At 31.9% G+C, this 18,747-nt stretch overlaps 1 protein-coding gene, 2 long non-coding RNA genes and 1 pseudogene across 3 annotated transcripts; 2 read left to right on the top strand and 2 right to left on the bottom strand.

The window, feature by feature from the left end:
• The first annotated feature begins 6,134 nt into the window (after positions 1 to 6,134).
• On the top strand, positions 6,135 to 8,317 carry LOC133700604 (trihelix transcription factor ASIL2-like). Its single transcript, XM_062124179.1, has 2 exons — positions 6,135 to 7,135; positions 7,638 to 8,317. Exons 1-2 carry the CDS (start codon positions 6,458 to 6,460, stop codon positions 8,031 to 8,033), a joined length of 1,074 nt encoding a protein of 357 aa, XP_061980163.1. The 5' UTR covers positions 6,135 to 6,457; the 3' UTR covers positions 8,034 to 8,317.
• Positions 8,318 to 11,427: 3,110 nt separating this feature from the next.
• On the top strand, positions 11,428 to 12,406 carry LOC133702011 (chalcone synthase 2-like; annotated as a pseudogene).
• Positions 12,407 to 13,747: 1,341 nt separating this feature from the next.
• Positions 13,748 to 15,421, bottom strand: LOC133702267 (uncharacterized). The gene is made up of 2 exons (XR_009843701.1): positions 14,369 to 15,421; positions 13,748 to 14,274 (listed from the first exon to the last, which is right to left on the bottom strand). It is a non-coding gene; the product is annotated as an uncharacterized LOC133702267 (long non-coding RNA).
• A 1,428-nt stretch (positions 15,422 to 16,849) lies between these two features.
• LOC133700848 (uncharacterized) lies at positions 16,850 to 18,453 on the bottom strand. Its single transcript, XR_009843484.1, has 3 exons — positions 18,384 to 18,453; positions 17,513 to 17,631; positions 16,850 to 17,320 (listed from the first exon to the last, which is right to left on the bottom strand). It is a non-coding gene; the product is annotated as an uncharacterized LOC133700848 (long non-coding RNA).
• Positions 18,454 to 18,747: the final 294 nt, after the last annotated feature.

Genomic DNA, 18,747 nt, shown 5'->3' with positions numbered 1-18,747 from the left:
ATGTTATAAGAATTGAACATAAACATTCATTCCTTTTATGGTTGGTTGAACACTCGTATAATATTAAAGAGCATTCATGAATGAAATAACATCTTGTATTTGGTGAAAAGTTTGATTATCATCACAAAAGCATAACAAACTTTGTTATAATCCCTAATAGATTGAATAACTAAAGCAAGTCAATTTTAGAAACTTCATAACTTTGAAAGATTTAGTCATTTTTTAAACAACTCTTCTTGAAAAAAGTTAGACTTGAATCATCTTGATGATTGGCTTCTGCTTAGACTGATTTAATGGATGAACGAATCACTAGAGATGATTCTTTTAAGCCTTATTGTCTCTTTAATTACTTCTTGGTTGGTTATAAAGGATTTAAGGGTTGCTAACATGGTTTTTATTTAAGGAAAGCTTCTTCAAAACCTTTCTTTGGTTGTCTTCCACCATTGTTAATTGCTTTTATAGAGTAGCAACCTTTTTTTGGCCTCCAAATATGATACCAATTGTTAATGTCTCCCTCAACAAAACAAAGAAACTAGAGATGTAGGAGAGGTAGTAGAAGAAGACGAGGGAGAACTACAATTTAGTAAAAAATCATTTTTTTTTGTTTGGATTCCACTATTCTCAAACATTTTTATTTATTTATGTAATGAACTAATCTTAACTATCTAGAAACTTTCATGCAACTAACTATTAACTAATTAACTATTCTTCACGTGCTAAAATATATTAATCAACACATGCTAAATATACTAACAATGGAGTAACTGTTTCCCGCCATATTTATCACATATTACTGCTAATTTTTTTTCATCAATCCTTGGGTCGTTACATATATAATTAAATTATATAATTAAATTGAATTACTCTTTGAGTTTTATTGTCACCATATGGTTACATTTATTTAGGATGGAGGAGAATACCTAAAAAATTGTGAAGGAGAATAAGATAGCGTAAATAATTAATTGCGAAGGATTTTAGGTAATGATGACGTAAACAAACACTTGGTTTTATTATCTAGCACGTGTGGCTTAGATGCTTTGTATTTACAGGAGTCATTGTCACAAGGTCCTTGGAAGACAATGCTTTATTCTTTGTTGCTGGAAAACAAATTATGCTTGAATCTACTGTTCTTCAATAGTCTTGCATAAACACACTGTGTGAACCGTGACTGGCTTAATTACTTATCAGTACCAGATTCATATTCCTGATCCGATTTGACAATAATTCATCTTGGTGGAGCTGTATCTTAGCTGGATGCACAATAATATATATATATATATATATATATATATATATATATATATATTATTGAATAAATTCTTGGATTTATATACTTTTTTATATACAGTATCGCAATATTAATTATCAAGTAATCATATTTTATCTAATAAAATCAATCAACTATGTGTCAAAAAATCATCTCAACCCAATAGCTTAAGCTTTTAAACGAGATTCCAGAATATAATTTATATTATTCTCTAACATTATATAGTGATGAATTTAGCGATCACTAAGTTTAAAGAATTATTATTATTATTATTATTAATATAAGTGTATGGGATAACTTGCGTGTATCTTGACTAATTTTACCGGCTTTAAAGTTAACACAACCATGTAAGTTTTTAATAACCATCATATTAATAACCACGTAATCATTTAACTACTTATTTAAATGGTTAAGTTTAAATAATTTTTATTTAAAAGAGAATGATTACTGTTTTTTTTTGTTAAGATTATTATTTGACACAAAATATAATTATGTTTCATGAAAGCTGTCAGATGCCTTGGTTTGACCAGCTTGTAGCTATGATTTTATATATATATATATATATATATATATAAACAAAAAAATTTTGATGGAAGATTTTTGTTAATTTACTTTATTTAAAACATGATTTTGTTTTCTTTAAATAATATTCTTTTAGAATACTTTGAAAGTTATTCCACTATAAAAAAAGTTTTTTTTTCTCTCTTTTTAAATATCAAGTCGTATTTGGGCTATTGTCAGGGGATAGGATAGGACCAAAAATCTTAGGAACCTTACATTTCAATCCTATAATTTGAATTTTGCAATAACTCTCCTTAAGTTAAAGCTTATTTCATAGAAAATACATCAAAAAACGTGTTATCTTTATAGTTCTTACTTCAATATTGTTTCATTTATGATTTAAACAACATAATTTTTTTTATATCGGTTCATCATTTCAAAATCCCATAAATTCTAATACTGTTCCAGCCAGTCCACCCTGATGAGAAGCTCTTCTCCTACGTACATGAGACAATCAAGGTGATTGATGTTCTTATGGCCCGAGCATGGGATTTTGTGACTATCAAGTGTTGAATCCTCCACCTCCCAAGAGCTCAGATCGGCATTTTTAACTCACAGTAATATTGATTGATGGTGGAGATATATAGTGGACGAGCCGATTGAATCACTAATTAATATTCCCCGCTGAAACAATTTGTGAAGCTTGGTAGCCTTTGTGAAGGCGGTGGAAATGGCCCTTTGTGAATTTATTCCATCTTATGATTGATGCTCAAACAACACCACAAAGGTGATGTAACTATATATCATGATTGCCTTGTCCAATACTTGCCAAGGCTAGTTAATTGCTCCAATATTGCCAAGGCATGAAGCCTGCCATGCCACCATCTTCAAAGGTTAGCCAATTAAATAAATGCCACTCTCCCTCTCCTTTTTCAACAACTTTCAACCACTTTCTAAATGCTTGCAAATTACATCATCAGCTTTTTAATCCTGTTCATGATTCTTTTTTTGAAACCTTTTGTTTGAATCTTGACTTTCTTGATTATATATCGGATCTGGACTGAATTTTACGAACTCTGTAAAAATATTTCCACTCTTTATATATAGTCCAATTATTTTATTTTATTTTACTTTTTTGCTTTACATCTAATGGCATGGTTAAGCAAGGGGGGTAACTCTCTTTCATTCTTAACCTATATTAACGTGAATGAAATGAGGGGTCGAATTTCTTGACATTATTATAACAACAAGTGACTTTATTCTTGATGAGAGACTGGCATGTGTCAAAGACACTACGCCTTTTTCTCAAAAGATTTCACAGATTTATGTTTCGGTCCCCGGTGAGAAAATGAATTAATATTATTATCCTACTTTAAAATCATCATGCAAAGGAGCCCAGATCGACCCTTCATCTACATCTTGTAGAGATTATTAAATTAAAGGTTTCATAATATATTTTGAGGCCTTTAGTGAAAGCTATTTATATATCTTTTCTGTTCTTTTTTTATGAAAAAAATTTCCTAGAGACTGGCACGTGTAAGAGATTGGTCTTCAATTCTTCTTCTCTCTTTTCATAGATTTATGGTTCATTCCTCAATACATGAAAGTGTGGATTAATATTATTATTATGCTAATTTAAAATCATGCATGATACAAGAAAGCTAATACCCTTAATTATCTACGAGACCGTTTGATAATATGGTTGTGGATGAGATTCACTCACAGCCACATATATTACTGTTTGATTAAAAAAAAATACGAGTTGATGCTGGTAGGACCCACCAAAAATTTAGTTGTACTGTAGGTTTTGTAGAGGCAGCATTTTGCTGCTTCTCGTGGGAGAGGAACCACTGAACAGTAGAGTCATGCTCTAATGTCGCATTGTTCATTAAAGTGAACAGTTTTTTTCTCGAAAAACTAGTGCAGTTAATTGATTTCACTCGCAGAATGTGAACAATAATTTTTTTTTGTTTTTTTTAAAAATTAGTTTAATGTGAATTAAATTTACTCGTCCTGTAATCTTAATTTTATTCATGATAATATTTTATCTAATTTTATTGCACGCTCAAAAAATCATGAAAATTGTAGTTCTTGTCGGATGAATTTTATATGTAATGGAATTGTAGATAGTTTAATGGAACAATAAAAAATATTTTATATAAAGTATGATTTATTTCATGATGTAATAGCAATAGTTAAATCTACAATATTTAAATCAAAAACCATAAATATTAATATATATTTTTTAAAATTATTTTATAACCTTAATTTCAAAAGTATTCTTAACCAAGCACATTAAACTACTGTTTGTCCAACCTCAATTTCAACCGTAGTTTTAACCAAACATATATTTTTTCAAATTAACCTCAATTAAAAATACTTTTTATAAAACAATTTTTTCAAACCACAACTATAATCGTTACCGCAATACCAAACACATTAAATCTTGCAGAAACTAAAAATTAGATTAAAAGTCAGAATAATAGATTTTGAGACCCATAGTGAAAGCCATCTATCTTTTTCCTTTTTATTGATGAGTGAGAATATATATATATGTTTCAACCTGCAATAAAAATATGAATTAACATTATTATCTCAGAAATAAAAGATTATAAAATTAAAGGTGATGAGAGGATTTTAATTAGATACAAGCATGTGTCGAGGACACTACACTTTTTAAAAAAAAAAAAATTCACTAATTTATATTTTAATCCGCAATAAAAATAGGAATTAGCATCATCATCTCAATATTTTATAAAATTGTTTTTCACATATTATAACATAGATCTTTCATATATGCCTTGTAAAGATTGTTAAGTTAAAGGTGAGAATAATAGATTTTGAGGTCCGTAATGAAAGCTATTCATCTTCTTTTTTCTTCTTTTTTCTTTTCATCAATATATGAGAGAATTCTACATAGTGCCATGCATGTCAAAGATACTATACTCTCGGTCCCCATTTTATGCCCAACGTGTATATATGCAAGCACATACATTTTCTTTCCCTCTTATTCTCTTAAGCCATGAAACGTGATCGGTGGGGGGAAAAAAACCTTAGGCCAATGGTGTGTGCATCTGGATACATTATTATTCACGTATAATTATTATTTTATTTAAAAAAAATCAGTGAAATTGTTGCTAAAGGTAAAATTAATGATCCTTTTTAAGAGTATGTTTTGGAAATGTACTTTGTGTAAATCATATTCTCTCAAATTTTGAATTTTAATTTTTTACATAAAATAAAAAAATTATATTTTCAAATCGTTTTGATAATTTAAAAAAAAATATTTTAATATATTTCTAAAAAAAAACATTTTAAATTACTATCACGGCTACGATCTAATACACACCCTTAATCTTACACACAAGGGTTTTTTTGACATGCCTTCAAATTAATCAGTCAGCGTGGCCCCTTTCTACTATAGCCTAATCCAACTCTTTCATAGCGATTTAAATATAATACATTTATATATGATGCCTTCAAATCAACTGTTTGAGCTAGTTCTAGACCTGTAGGGTTTCTTATATAAAAAAAGAAAATGAAGAAAGATGGGCCCATTTTACTATCTTGACAGAGTAATTGTCCGCCAACAATGTTTCACACTAGAATGGAAAAACACAGACATAAATGGCAGTCCAATCTTCATTCCCAAACCTTCACGGCATGAATAAGAACCTTGAAGGTAGGCTCACGCTTATGTTTTTGGGCATGTTTCAGCATCCACCATTGACCAATCTGCAGATGAAAATTTAACAAATATCTTCCACGGACCGCGGTTTATTGGGTTAGATGCCCCTTGTTTATGCTCGTCATGGCAAGTTACAGATTTAATTATTTAAGGGCCTAATTCCTCCACTGAGCTCATCAAAGTTATTCAATAGATAATCATTTAGCAAATTTCGTATATAATCAAATCTTTCGTAACCACTGTTTAACTAATTATTAACCATCTTGATGTGGGATACTGCACTATTGGGTGATGAATCCATCAATGCCTTCAAAAGGCACAAAAAAGGCAAAAGGCAAAGCTAGAAAGGAGAAAAGAGAACCCAAAAGGGCAGGCTGAGGTCAAGTGACCGTAGCAAATTGTTATGCTAGTGGTGGTGGAGAAAAATGGTGGTGGTGGTGGTGAATGGAAGAATTGATGAAGATTCATATAGAGTGGGTGACATTCCCACGTGATTGACCCACCACCACCACCACCTCCCCTTCCCTCTTGCTAGCCAGTAGGTTTCCTGGTTGGCTTCATATCAACGCTAACAGCCAAAATAAACCAACCACAGCAATAGAATCAACATCCTCACAAATAAGATAGAAAATACCATCCTCAGGAAAGTGTACAGAAAAACAATAAAAAGGTTAAGAGGTTACTATCATTAACTCGTTTGACAAAGTGAACCACTTTCTTGGATGGTAGGATTGCTTTTGCCCACTAAAATTTAACCTATAGCTAGCCCTTTCCTTTCCTTTACTCTCTCAAATGCTAGTGGTTCTTTCTCTTCCCTTGGTTGGCCACTAGTAATACGACCATCCTTTCATGTTTTTCTCCTCTCTAATGCTAGTGGTGACCTCTCTATCTCTCACTCCCTCCCTCTTATGTCACGTTCTTAAGCTTGTGTGAAGCAATGAAGGGTTATACTCATGTTATCCGCTAAAGAAAGGTAAGGATTTTGTTTAGCATGGAGAGAGATGGATAAAGAAACTAACCGAGAAAGCCCATCTCTTCTCCCTAGCAATACCGCCACCATCAAGGAAGAATCTCCAAGAAAACTACTTGGCGGTACTGGTGCTGCTGGTGTCGTTGTTTCTGGTGGTGGTGGTGGCGGCGGAGGTGGCGACAGATTAAAAAGAGATGAATGGAGTGAAGGAGCTGTGTCAACCTTACTTGAGGCCTATGAAAATAAATGGATACTTAGAAACCGAGCCAAGCTTAAAGGGCATGATTGGGAAGATGTTGCACACCATGTATCATCGCGTGCAAATTGTACAAAGTCTCCGAAGACACAAACACAATGCAAGAACAAGATTGAGTCCATGAAGAAAAGGTATAGATCAGAATCTTCCACTGCAGATGCCTCCTCTTGGCCACTTTATCCACGTCTTGATCTTTTGTTACGTGGAAATAGTGCAACAGCAGCTGTAACTCCATCACCACAAGTACTACCACAACATCAACAACCATCAATTCCAACTTCTGCCAATCCTCCTTTGATGTTGTTAATGGATCAGTCACCCTTGGCGGTGACGCAACCGCCAGCACCACCTTTGGCTCCTCCACCTCCACCTCTACCTCCTCCTCTTCCTCATCAAACTATTGTGACTGCTCAAAACTCACATGGGTCTAATGGTGTTGATAGGGGGGCAAAGGTCAGCCAACTTGCCTTTTCTTGTGATTCTCTTTAATGTGGTAGTAAATTATTATTCTTAACCAATAAATGTCTTTGAAGACAAAAAAAAGAACTCTTGACGGACCAATTAAACTGATCAGCTGCCTATGCTCCTAAGTTGTTAGATTATCTTACATGTAAAATTTTTGGACCACACATGATGGTTGCCTCTTAGGTGTTCATGGAGGAATCATGACTTCTGTAATGTTGACGACATAATTTATGCTATCATTTAAAATTAAATTTTCCAATTTGTAAATAATTTAGACCACTTCATTTTTAAAAAAAAAAAATAATGTTAATTTTTCCCAAAATCTTTAATCCCCTGTATGGATGACACACACACAAACATAGATATATATATATATATATATATTCACCCCTATATATGAAGTGGCATCTAAATATTAAATAGTGCATTTGAGTTCATTGTAAATATTAAATATTAAATTAGCTATTAATTACTAATTTTTTGTTATTAGGGAGATGGAATGGATACAAAACTATCAGATCATGTCTCGGACAAGAATGCCATGGACACGGATAGTAGCACTCCGGCTTTATATAGTGATAAGGAGAAATTAAGGTCCAAGAAAATGAAGAAGAAAATGGAAAAAAGAAAGAGGAGAAAAAGGGAAGAATGGGAGATGGCTGATAGCATCCGGTGGCTAGCAGAAGTAGTGGTAAGGTCAGAGCAAGCAAGAATGGACACGATGAGAGAATTAGAGAAAATGAGAATAGAAGCTGAGGCTAAGAGAGGTGAAATGGACCTCAAAAGAACTGAGATCATAGCCAATACTCAGTTGGAGATTGCAAAGCTCTTTGCTGGTGTTGGTAGAGGTACTGTTGATTCGTCCTTGAGAATTGGAAAAACTTGAGAGGATTAGTGGCACTGAAGCTAATTATATATGATCACATTGATGATTATATATATATATATATATATAGACCTGTAACATGTATGTGTTAACACTGAAAAAGAAGAGAACAGAACCTTAGGAAATGGAAGAAGAAAAAAAGGTAAGGGAGATTTAGTAATTAACTTGTATGAATTAGGCTTCGCTAATTAGCATTTAGCAATAGAGATGTGGCAGGTAAAAATAACTTCCCTACCTCATTGTAATGTTCTCTTTTATTGAACAATGCAGGTGTTCTATGCCAATATCGTCAGCTAATAGTTGTAGAGATCTTTAATCATTGCATTATTAATTCGTGCAATTAAATTTGAAAAGAACACTCGTTTTTTAATGATTATAATGTTTTGTGAAGGTTCTATAGAAGAGTTGGCGTAGGTATTTGAAAATAGGAGGATGAGCATGTACTATTATGTAATTTAAAATTTATTTTAAGGTGAAGAAAATTTATTAAAATTTTAAATATATCACGTCGATATGAAAAATGCGTTCAAGAACTTGGTCTTAATTAAAAAAAATCTTTTATTATCAAAATAAAAAAAAATATTCTAAATCTATTTAACATTTATTGAGATTAAAAAGAAATTCTAAATAGATTTTATGATACTCAAAAATAATTAATAATATTATATAAGTTACAACTTGGTTTCATAAATTTTTTTTTTAATATATCACATCATTGCCATATAATTCATGTCATCAAATCTTAAAAAGTATCAACTTTTATATAGTATGACATGGATTATAGAATGATGATGTGACATATTAGTTGATAAGACTAAAAATTTAATTTATGTATTCTCATTGCAAATTCTCTCTTGGAGAGAGGCCATATGTATATTAAATGTGTTTTTTTTAATTGTATTTGATTTTTTTAATTAAAAATATATTAAAATAATATTTTAAAAAAAAAAACTTAATGACAAAATTTGATTAGAACCGAGGAAGAATTTAGTTTATTACCTGAAAGGTCCATGAGCCTTGCAACACTATTAACTGGCCGAGCGAGGAATCGCTCTTCTTTTAGATACTCTCCGAGGTTTGAAATTGGCCCATTTTGAAATTTCCTAGTGAAGCCCATGGTTACGAGTACAGAGTCATTGATTTAATGAAAATGCCTTGTTTAAAACTTAATTATAATAAAGATTTGACAAAGATTTATCAGGCCATTTGAAAAAATTAAATCAATCTTAGTGTGTGGAAAGTAAATGAATTATACAATCTATCAAAATTAAATTTATTTAAAAAAATCAAAATTAAGATTTTTAAAAAACAATATTCAAACTACTTAATTCGGATTTAATAACTTTGATTGAAGCTTGAGAGGTATAAGATTTGCTAGTGATTAGGAGAAGTGCCAATAATTAAATGAAATTTAGTTGGAAATGACGGTATAAATGAGATCAGGGATCAGTTAAATGGAAGAAATAGAAAGATAATGGATTTGCGATGAGAGAAGATTGGTCGAGTGATAAATTTGCACTGTCCATTCAAATAAATTCTACAGCTTTCATACCTTTTTCCAATATAAAGATTTAATTAAAAAAAATGAAATCAATTCTGCTGTAAGATTGGTTTAACTAAACTGGTGTTCTTAGAAAGGAATCACTGCCCTCCAAGCATGGAGGGTAGTCCTTACCTTCCAAGAACAGCCCTTTTTCACTCTTCACACAGCAAAGAAGACTGCTTTGCAGAACCCCTCAAGGAAAGTGCGTTGGAGAAGACTACCTTGTGGCATTTGCCCATTAACTTTGCTTTCCTTTTCTTTTTATACATTCAGGTTCTGTTTCTTGGGAAAATGTAGTAGTTTTCTTGATTTTTGAGTTTTTTCGCTTCTGGGATCTTTTTGAGTTTTGTAAATTTCTTATGCATTTGTTGTTGATTCATGGGGTAGCAAAGGTTGTCAGCTAAGGAGATAAGAAAAGCACCCCTCGTTATTACAAAACCTAAACAGTGCGGAGAAACCACTGCATGTGAATTAGCCTTGATTTTCTATGAATTACAGTAGTGAACTGAAAGAATTGGCCTTAAAAAAAACACATAATATTTTTTTTTTTAAGGTAAAATAGTCTTTTTATTATATTCATTTGTCGTTTTAGAATTATTTTGGAGTATTTCAATTTTTCTATAATTTTTTACGTAGAGAAATTATTTAGCTTCCTTAAAAGAAAAAAAAAATCAACTTTAATTTAGGGTTTTTTTGACATTTCATAATTTTTTTGAACAATTAAATTATTTGATTACCCTTAAAACAACCTTTTATCTATGAACTTTTTTGGAATTTTCTTTTGATAAGCACAATATAACTACTTTATTGCCCTAGGAATAAAAAGTCTTAGACTTGGCTTTAGGGGTATGTTGGTGTTTTTACATTGATTTTTCTTTTTATAATTATCATGTGGTCCCAGGAATGATTTTATAATTTAATTAATAAAGAAATAAAAAGTTGTTGGCACATTCATGAAATATTGATTAAATTGGTTGGGAAATTGATATCATTAATTATTATTTTTATGTAGATTTATTGCTATCCCAAACAAAATAAATTATCTAATATAAATATCAATGAACATGCTAAATTAAAGATAAAAATAATTAATTTCAGTTCATATTTTTTTAAAATGCTTAGAAAAAAATTGATATGATGGGCAACGGAATACATGATAGAAGACTTGTTGATTTCCATGCAACATGGTGTGGACCCTGTATTTTGATGGCCCGTGGCTCAAGAACTTGAAATGGTACGCCCCTTTAGCTTGCGATGCTGTAATTTTATGTTTGTTTTTTTTGCACCCAGGAGGCATGGTATTCAATGTTTTGATATGTTGTCAGGTTGATAAATAGATGTGAATTTGGAAGTGGTTTTCCCAATGGTTAAGATGGGAATTTATATAGGTAATGGCAAGCCCAATTAGCTTGAGACTAAAGGCTTCGTTAGCTGAAATGGGTTTTGGATTAGGTGACGCCTTCATTGCCACCAAAAACACTGACTTTTTGGGTCGTGTGCCATAGTATTCGGTCATATTTTATGACCCGTGACAGAATATCCAGACTGTTTTTGGCTGGATTTCCATGAAATTCTGGCATGGTCCTGAAAAATTTGACCTGGTGTTGCGACATTCGGTCAAGCAAAGAAAAGCCTTTAGCTTGGAAAGGGAATGAAGAAAGTGACTTGTTTATGTCATCACTTCATTTGTCAAAAAGAATCCTCAAAAAAGGTTTGAAGTGCTTGATTCCATGGCAGAAGAGGTTGGATGGAACATGTCAGCTTTGATGTAGATATTTGATTTGTTTATTGTAGGCTTTGTTGAGACTCTTAAATTTACATCATGCTCAATTGCATACAAAATTACAAATAATGCCCAAGGCTGAGGACTTGGCTAGGCGAGTGCTGACGCGTTGTCAACCGAAATCAAAGATCACCCTCCTTATATCTTGCACATCTTAAGGTATGCATATGCCTAGTGTAGATCATGAGCTTACAAAGCCCTCCGCCTTTCGAAAGCCCTTGCCGAGAACAATCCTGGGGCACGTGTTCTTATCATGTGTTCGGAGAACCTGGCTGTTTGTTTCCGCGGACCATTGGAGACTCCCTTGGATATATACTTGTAAGCTCTGCTATTTCCTCTGATGGTGCTGCTGCTGTAATGGTCGGGGCTGATCCTTATACAACTATAGAGTGCCCATTGTTTCAACTTGTGTCAGCCGAGCAGTGTATTGTGTTAATGATGGAATAGTTGGTCACATACGTGAAATAGGCATGGCCTATTACTTGCACCAAAACGTGCCCAGTACTGTTGCGATAGGTGCTGCGGAGTGTTTGGAGGAGACATTCAGCACTCGATATGGGATTAAGGACTGGAATTCTTTGTTTTACAGTGTCCATCCTGGAGGTCCAGGCGTTTTGAACAAGTTCGAACAGTAACTTGGGTTGACCAAAGAAAAATTGAGAGCAACTCGTCATGTGCTCACCGAATATGGAAACATGTGGAGTCCAAGCATGTTCCTTGTTCTTGAGGAGAAGATCCGCGGAGGAAAGGAAGGCCACCTCCGGTGAAGGATTGGATTTGGGAGTGCTTTTTAGGTTCGGCCCTGGCGTAAAAATCGAGACCATTGTCCTCCGTAGTTTTGTCACAGATTGAATCACTAATTAGGCTGCGGACTCGACAAAAAAATCTCAAAGAACAGATCATGCGTGATGTAGTAAACAAATCAAGTTTCGTGGGCTTTGGTTAAGGTTCTTTGTGATGGTGATATTTGTTCCTGTATTTTCCGTTACGATTTGTTGTCCAGGAAAAGATCATCAATCCTCGAAAACTATTAAGATATTTATAAGATCCGGTTAGTCTGTGTCGGATCATTAAAAAACCAGTTTATTTTTTATCAAAATAATATTATTTTAATTTTTTTATTAAAATGAGAAGAACAAAAACCAGTTTATTTTTTATCAAAATAATATTATTTTAATTTTTTTATTAAAATGAGAAGAACAAAAAAATGCCTTGAAACATCTTCTTCATTTCAAAAGGGGTTCTAAAACAATATCAAAATTTAGATTGAACCGTAACTTGTGATGGATTCATCATTTCCGAGTCCGAGGCAGACGATTAGCATACCAAAAGCTGATTATTTTTTTATAGATTAAAGAGAGCAGGAGTAAGAGTAAGCTAAGAATGTGTTTGGAATGTGGTTCTGTATTTTTAAAAATTTTAATTTTTTTTATTAAAATTTAATATAATTTATATGTTTTGGATTATTTTGATTTTATTAAAATTTAATATAATTTATATGTTTTGGATTATTTTGATGTGTTGATATTAAAAATAATTTTTAAAAAATAAAAAATTTATTAACATATATTTCAGTATAAAAAATTATTTAAAAAGCAACATCCGCCACGTTACCAAACATATTTTAAAGCTGAGAGAAAATTAAGTACAAATAGATAAAAAAATAAAAATAAGGTTATTTGTAAACTAAAAAAACAGGGACAAGCATTCGACATTGCTTTTTATTACCTAAATCTACCATGTTAATTTCAATTGAGTTTAAAGAAGGAAGTTCATAATCTTTAGAATTTATAATTAGTGTCATCAGTTGACTACATTCTTGTATAAAAATTGCCCTCGGCTAAAAACAAGTTCAGGCACTTTGTTTTACAAGCCTCCACTTCGTTAATCTTATATCAAGTTTAGATTATTATAATAATATTTTTTAAAATATTTTTTATTTAAATATATATTAAAATAATCATTTTTCAAAATCTCTATCCCAATCCCAATCACATCACAATATAATAACATTTTAAAGGATTTTTAAAAATATAATTATAGTTACTTTTTAAAATATTTTTTATTTTAAAAAAAATATTTTTTTTAATATCAACAAATCAAAAAAAATTAAAAACATTAAAAATATATTAATTTAAAAATAAAATTAAAAATTCAAACATTAATGTAACACTATTTTAAAAGAGATAAATAAATTGAATAGCATTGCAAGGGGTTGGTGTGGATATGGTCTAGCTTTTTCGACAAGATCGAGGAAAAGTTTAATAACCTTATTAGCAGTGAAAAAATTGTAATCGAAGAACATGATCTGTACCAGAAAGTGACCTGACAATGTCTAGCAATTTCCTAATAAAGAGAGCTGCGTCAGGTTGAGAAACTTGGAACAAATTCTTGCAAGAAAATTCCAAATACATTTACTCAGCAACTATGCAATATATACCCAAATTCCTAAAAAATAAACAAATTTCAAGGAATACTAAATATAACAAATTTTAGGCAATTAACAGCTAAAATTAACAAAATTCATGCACATACAGTAACTATTTCAATTATCATTCGTTGAAATCCTTGAAATCGAGCTAATAATCAAAACTAATCACCCAAAATAAAATACACAAATCATAATTTGTTCAAAATTCTTAAAGCACAATTCCTTGCATTAAAACCCCCCATTAAAGGAACCAATTTTACCAGAATTTATGTCTTCATACTGACGCCGGGTTCTTTCCTTTTCTTTTTTTCTGTTTGTACGTGTTTGATGATGCAGATTTGATTTTCCCATAATCAAACTGTAAGCAAGCACTTGACAGCCTTGATCTCCTTTCAAGCTAGCATCACAGATCTCTTTAACGACAACTTGTTCACTTGCCAATTTTCTATTTCTTTCACGAGGAACCTCTTGCTTCAACTTGTTCCTATCACATTGTTTGGCAGTTCAATGGTGTTCAAAACTCCTTAATTTCCTAGCAGTGCCTTGCAAGTATGTAACCAAAGAAGGTAACAACATACCTGTCTTCTTGAATTAGGCTGCCTACATTAAACTTCCATTGGACCTGTTCTTGTGCAGTCTATCTGGAGTTTTAACTTCCATCACGACTTAGGCCTTCCTCTTGTGAAACTTGCTAAGATTTGAGCTCCAAACTATGCTGTTATTAAATAATGGCTTCATGTTTTTCCCATTCTTGACTTAGCAAGGACAAAACCACAGATCAGAATCTTTAATTTCCTTAACCCCGAGGAGATCATTTTGATATAATAATCATTTCACTCTAATAGTCTTATTACAATCGAAAATCTACGTTTTTAATTACTTTCTTCCACTGTGAAGTCCTGGAAGATTCAAAATTAAGAACCCATTTCACAGAATTTAAAAGCAGAATATAGAGAAGAAACAGAACTGTGAACCATAAAACTAGAGCCGAGATACAAAACTTGTACAAGAAAAGAAAATGTTGCTAGAAATTAACATTAGGGAGTAGCATGTTTAGACAACTCGAAATCAGCACTAGAAAGTCCTTGACAATCAAATCTTATTCTACAACTTCATACAGTATAAAGGGCAAAATTTGCAGCTGCATCTGAGGGAGAGAAAGCCAAGAACATAAGAGCAGCCATAATTCCAACTGGAAAGAACAGAAACATCAGTGGTGGAGGAGGAAGTGGTGGTAACAACAATGGCAACACAGCCATTGATGCTGCTAAAGCTGTTAATATAACAACACTCACTTTGCTGAAACACCGCACCATTGTCTTGTAGGAGAACTCACTTTTCTTGATTTTCTCGAAGCTCTAAATATCATTTCTTGCTTTCAGCTAACTGCAGCAAGAATGTGCTTAAGAAAAAGAAGAAATGGATTATGAAGGAATGAAAGTTGAAGAATTTCTGCAACTTTTCTGTGATTTGTTCTGCTTCCTGGAATCTTAGATGGGCCAAGAATATAAGGTTGGTATGGTCAAGAACAAGAGGACAGAGATAGTTTTTTTTTTTTTCAAGTAGATAAACCAATAACTATAACTTAATGACCTTTTCGAAATGAAGAAGTGTATTTATAGAGGCATCAAGACTATGTAAAAAAACGAGCCATTGATTGGGCCGATTGGGGTTTGGTTATTGTTTTTTGGGTCGAGAAATCCGGTGGTCCAATCAGACAGAAACAGTGCTGCGGATCCCAATGCATACGAGTCGATACGTTTGGGAACCAACAATATTGGTTTGAGATAATTACTGTTTAAGGTTTGAAACAATATTAGAATATTGGAAGTAAAAATTATTTTAAAAAAAAAATAATTATTACTATATTTTAAAATAATATTTAAATTATTTTATAATTTTTATCTAATTTGATGTGTTATTTCCATAATTATCTTATCTGGTTAGGTCTAACTTATTTTAAAGCTCGAGTAATAAGTAGGTGGGTCAATCCAAATTTATCTTATAACAATAACATTTTGTTTTTTTAAATGAATTAACATTATTTAAAAGAAATTAAAAACTAAAACTATGTGGTTTTAAATAAAAATTAAAAAATATTAGTGTATTTGAACCTTATCCGGAGTCAGCCCAGTCAATAAAATCATGTATTAACCAATTAAATCATATCAATTTGATTGACTCAATTTCCAATTCTGTTTGAAAACAAACACGACTGAAACTAGACTTCAAATTAATAGCTCACCGAGCCGAGCTAGAGCTGGGTCTGGTATCGATGGTTGTTTCTAGTGTATCTTTTCTAGCTGGAACAGTGTGCTACGATAGAAAAGATTAGTGACTCTTGGAGTGGGACGAACACGGTTGTTAACAGAAAATTAAACTATATATGCTTATGTGAAAAAGTTAGACAAATGATCCATGCTTTAGTATAAAGTTGGGTGTTTACTTGGTTGTCTTAACTTGTAAAGTCTTGCACGTCATGCAATTTTCTAATTATATGATACCTTTTCAAAGTTGTTTCCTCGTCGAATGGGATTGGTTCGGCAATAAAGCATCTTCGTTTGAGTTCAGCTAGGGCTAGGGTTCTAGACACCCACTTCCCTTACAAGAAGACCTTTTGTTTTAATGATTTATTACCTGGGGTGTTTTTGTAATTTTGTAAATGTCATAATTTTTTTATTTAAAATGTTTTTTTTAAAATGTTTTTTTAAAATAATTGGCATCATAACCCCAAACTTTCAAAGCAGAATATTAAGTACCCGTTTAGAAATACAAGTTAGTCATTATTTATTCTTATTTTTTTATAATTGGATCATTTTAATATATTAATATCTAAAATAATTTTTTAAAAATAATAATTATTATTATAAAAAATAAAATGCGTTTTCCCATGAGCTCACAAAACATTTTCCTCCTGGGAAGAAACGGTTAATTTTTCTGAATTTAAAGCAAAGCTATTATTTTTTTTAATTTCCATTATAAACATATATATATATATATATGATCATAAATTTGCAATAAAATATTCTTTAATTGTTAGTTTACTTTTCTTCATTTTATTTTCTCTCTCCAATTTTCACCTCACCAATAATAAAAGGAATATACAATACTTTTCTTCTTCAATTTTCTTCTCGCTCGCCAGCATAATTTATTCCCTCTCCGGTTTTTCTTCTTCGAAACATGTATAATGTTGGATTATCTGTGATTATTAAAAAAACACTTATAATGAATTGTGAATTTATAAAAAAAAAATTCTTTCCAAAACACATTTTTAACTTTTAATTTGATGGAAACAGGATCATAAAACGACGAAGAAATTCACTTGTGACTGGTGGATGAGAAGTCTCGCCATTTTGTAAGTAACTACATCGAGTCAATGATCCATCAAGAACAAGAAGATGTGGTAGCTAGCTTGTACAGTGAAAATAAATAAATAAAAGAGAGAGATGATCAGGGTTTCAAAGATACTGCACCAAAATCCAAAGAATGCTGCGAACCCTAAATCATGGAAGCATTGTCCTACATGGCCCCTGCATGTATTGGAAATGTATCAGAATCAATATATCAATGTCAAAATCTTTTTCTGTACTTCTTTTTCTCTTGGAAACCATGGAAGGCAAACACAGAGTGTCTCAATTCATTGCATGCTTGATGAAGCGTCATCACCTTTCAGTGCTGACACATCTGACACCCTAATTAATAATTTGTGCAAGAATTCTTACATGGAGTTTTCCCATGCTCTCGTGGAGAAGGCGATGCCATTCATGATGAAATCAAGTTCCAGTAAGCATTGCAGACGTGCCCCACTCTTGATCCATCCATCTATCACCATAGAATCCACCTGTATAATTATTGGAATTGTTGAAATTAAAGGAGAGCTCTTGGGTGATGATGAGTAAGTATTTTATACTCTTTTTTTTTTTTGAAAAAGTCTAAACCTATAACATGACGATAATTCAAATCCACAACGCTCTACCAAGCTATCAAATTTAATATACTAAGGGTGATTCATGTATTAAACCCAAATAAATATAAATTTAACAAATTATTTAATTTAATATACTTAGATCTGTCAAGTTGGTGATTGATATATTAAACCTAAATGAATATAAGTTTAACAAATTATTTAATTTAATATATTTAGGTCTGTCAAGTTGTTAGATTTACGTTGAATTCAGCTTTGATAAATCCAAGTTATTACGAGTCCGACAAATTAATTTACGTTTTATACTTAATTTACTGGGAAGATAAGTCGAGGAAAGATAACTATTACATATAAAAAAAACAGTTTACACTTTACTTAAGAAGACATGCATTGTACTCGCCGTCGGTAGTAGTTGATACTTCGAGAAAACTAGACGATGCTATGATAATGCAGGAATTAAATTTGGTTTTATAGACCTCGATGTTTATAGAATTCTAAGAATTCTTTTTCGATATCTAAAACGTGAAAGAATATGCATCCTAGGACTTAGAGTTCGACAAAAAAAAATGATTAAAATTCGAAATAGTCACTAGTTATCGAAAAAAGAAGAGAAAAACACCAGAAAAAATAATGTTCGAGATACGAATCACATGATGAACGATGGTGACCTGAATTACGAAGTTTCTCTTTTTCTGTAAAGATTGGAAGAATATGTGAGGTCGGTACGAATGCACTGACTGCTGCATAAATTGATTATTTATGTAGGACGACTATATATAGCTTAGGTAAATCTTATCTCGAATAATTAAAGAGATCATGTCATGAGTGCAGTGTATCTGCCCTTGCCTATAACACGCCGACGTCTCTCTTTCCAAAAACCACACCACCTACTACTAAGCAGTGCCCACTGCCACTAATCTATAGAAATCTTCTACGCAACTCATAGTTGCTAAATTTGATTTGGTTCGGTAAGTTATTTATAAATTCATGTCTTGAAATCTTTTCCAGGTTAGGTTGTAAGTTGAGTAAAAA

This window comes from Populus nigra, chromosome 8 (assembly GCF_951802175.1).
Source record: "Populus nigra chromosome 8, ddPopNigr1.1, whole genome shotgun sequence".
Taxonomy (NCBI): Eukaryota; Viridiplantae; Streptophyta; class Magnoliopsida; order Malpighiales; family Salicaceae; genus Populus; species Populus nigra.
Note: the sequence above shows the minus strand (reverse complement) of the source record. Positions and strands in the feature narration are given on the sequence as shown.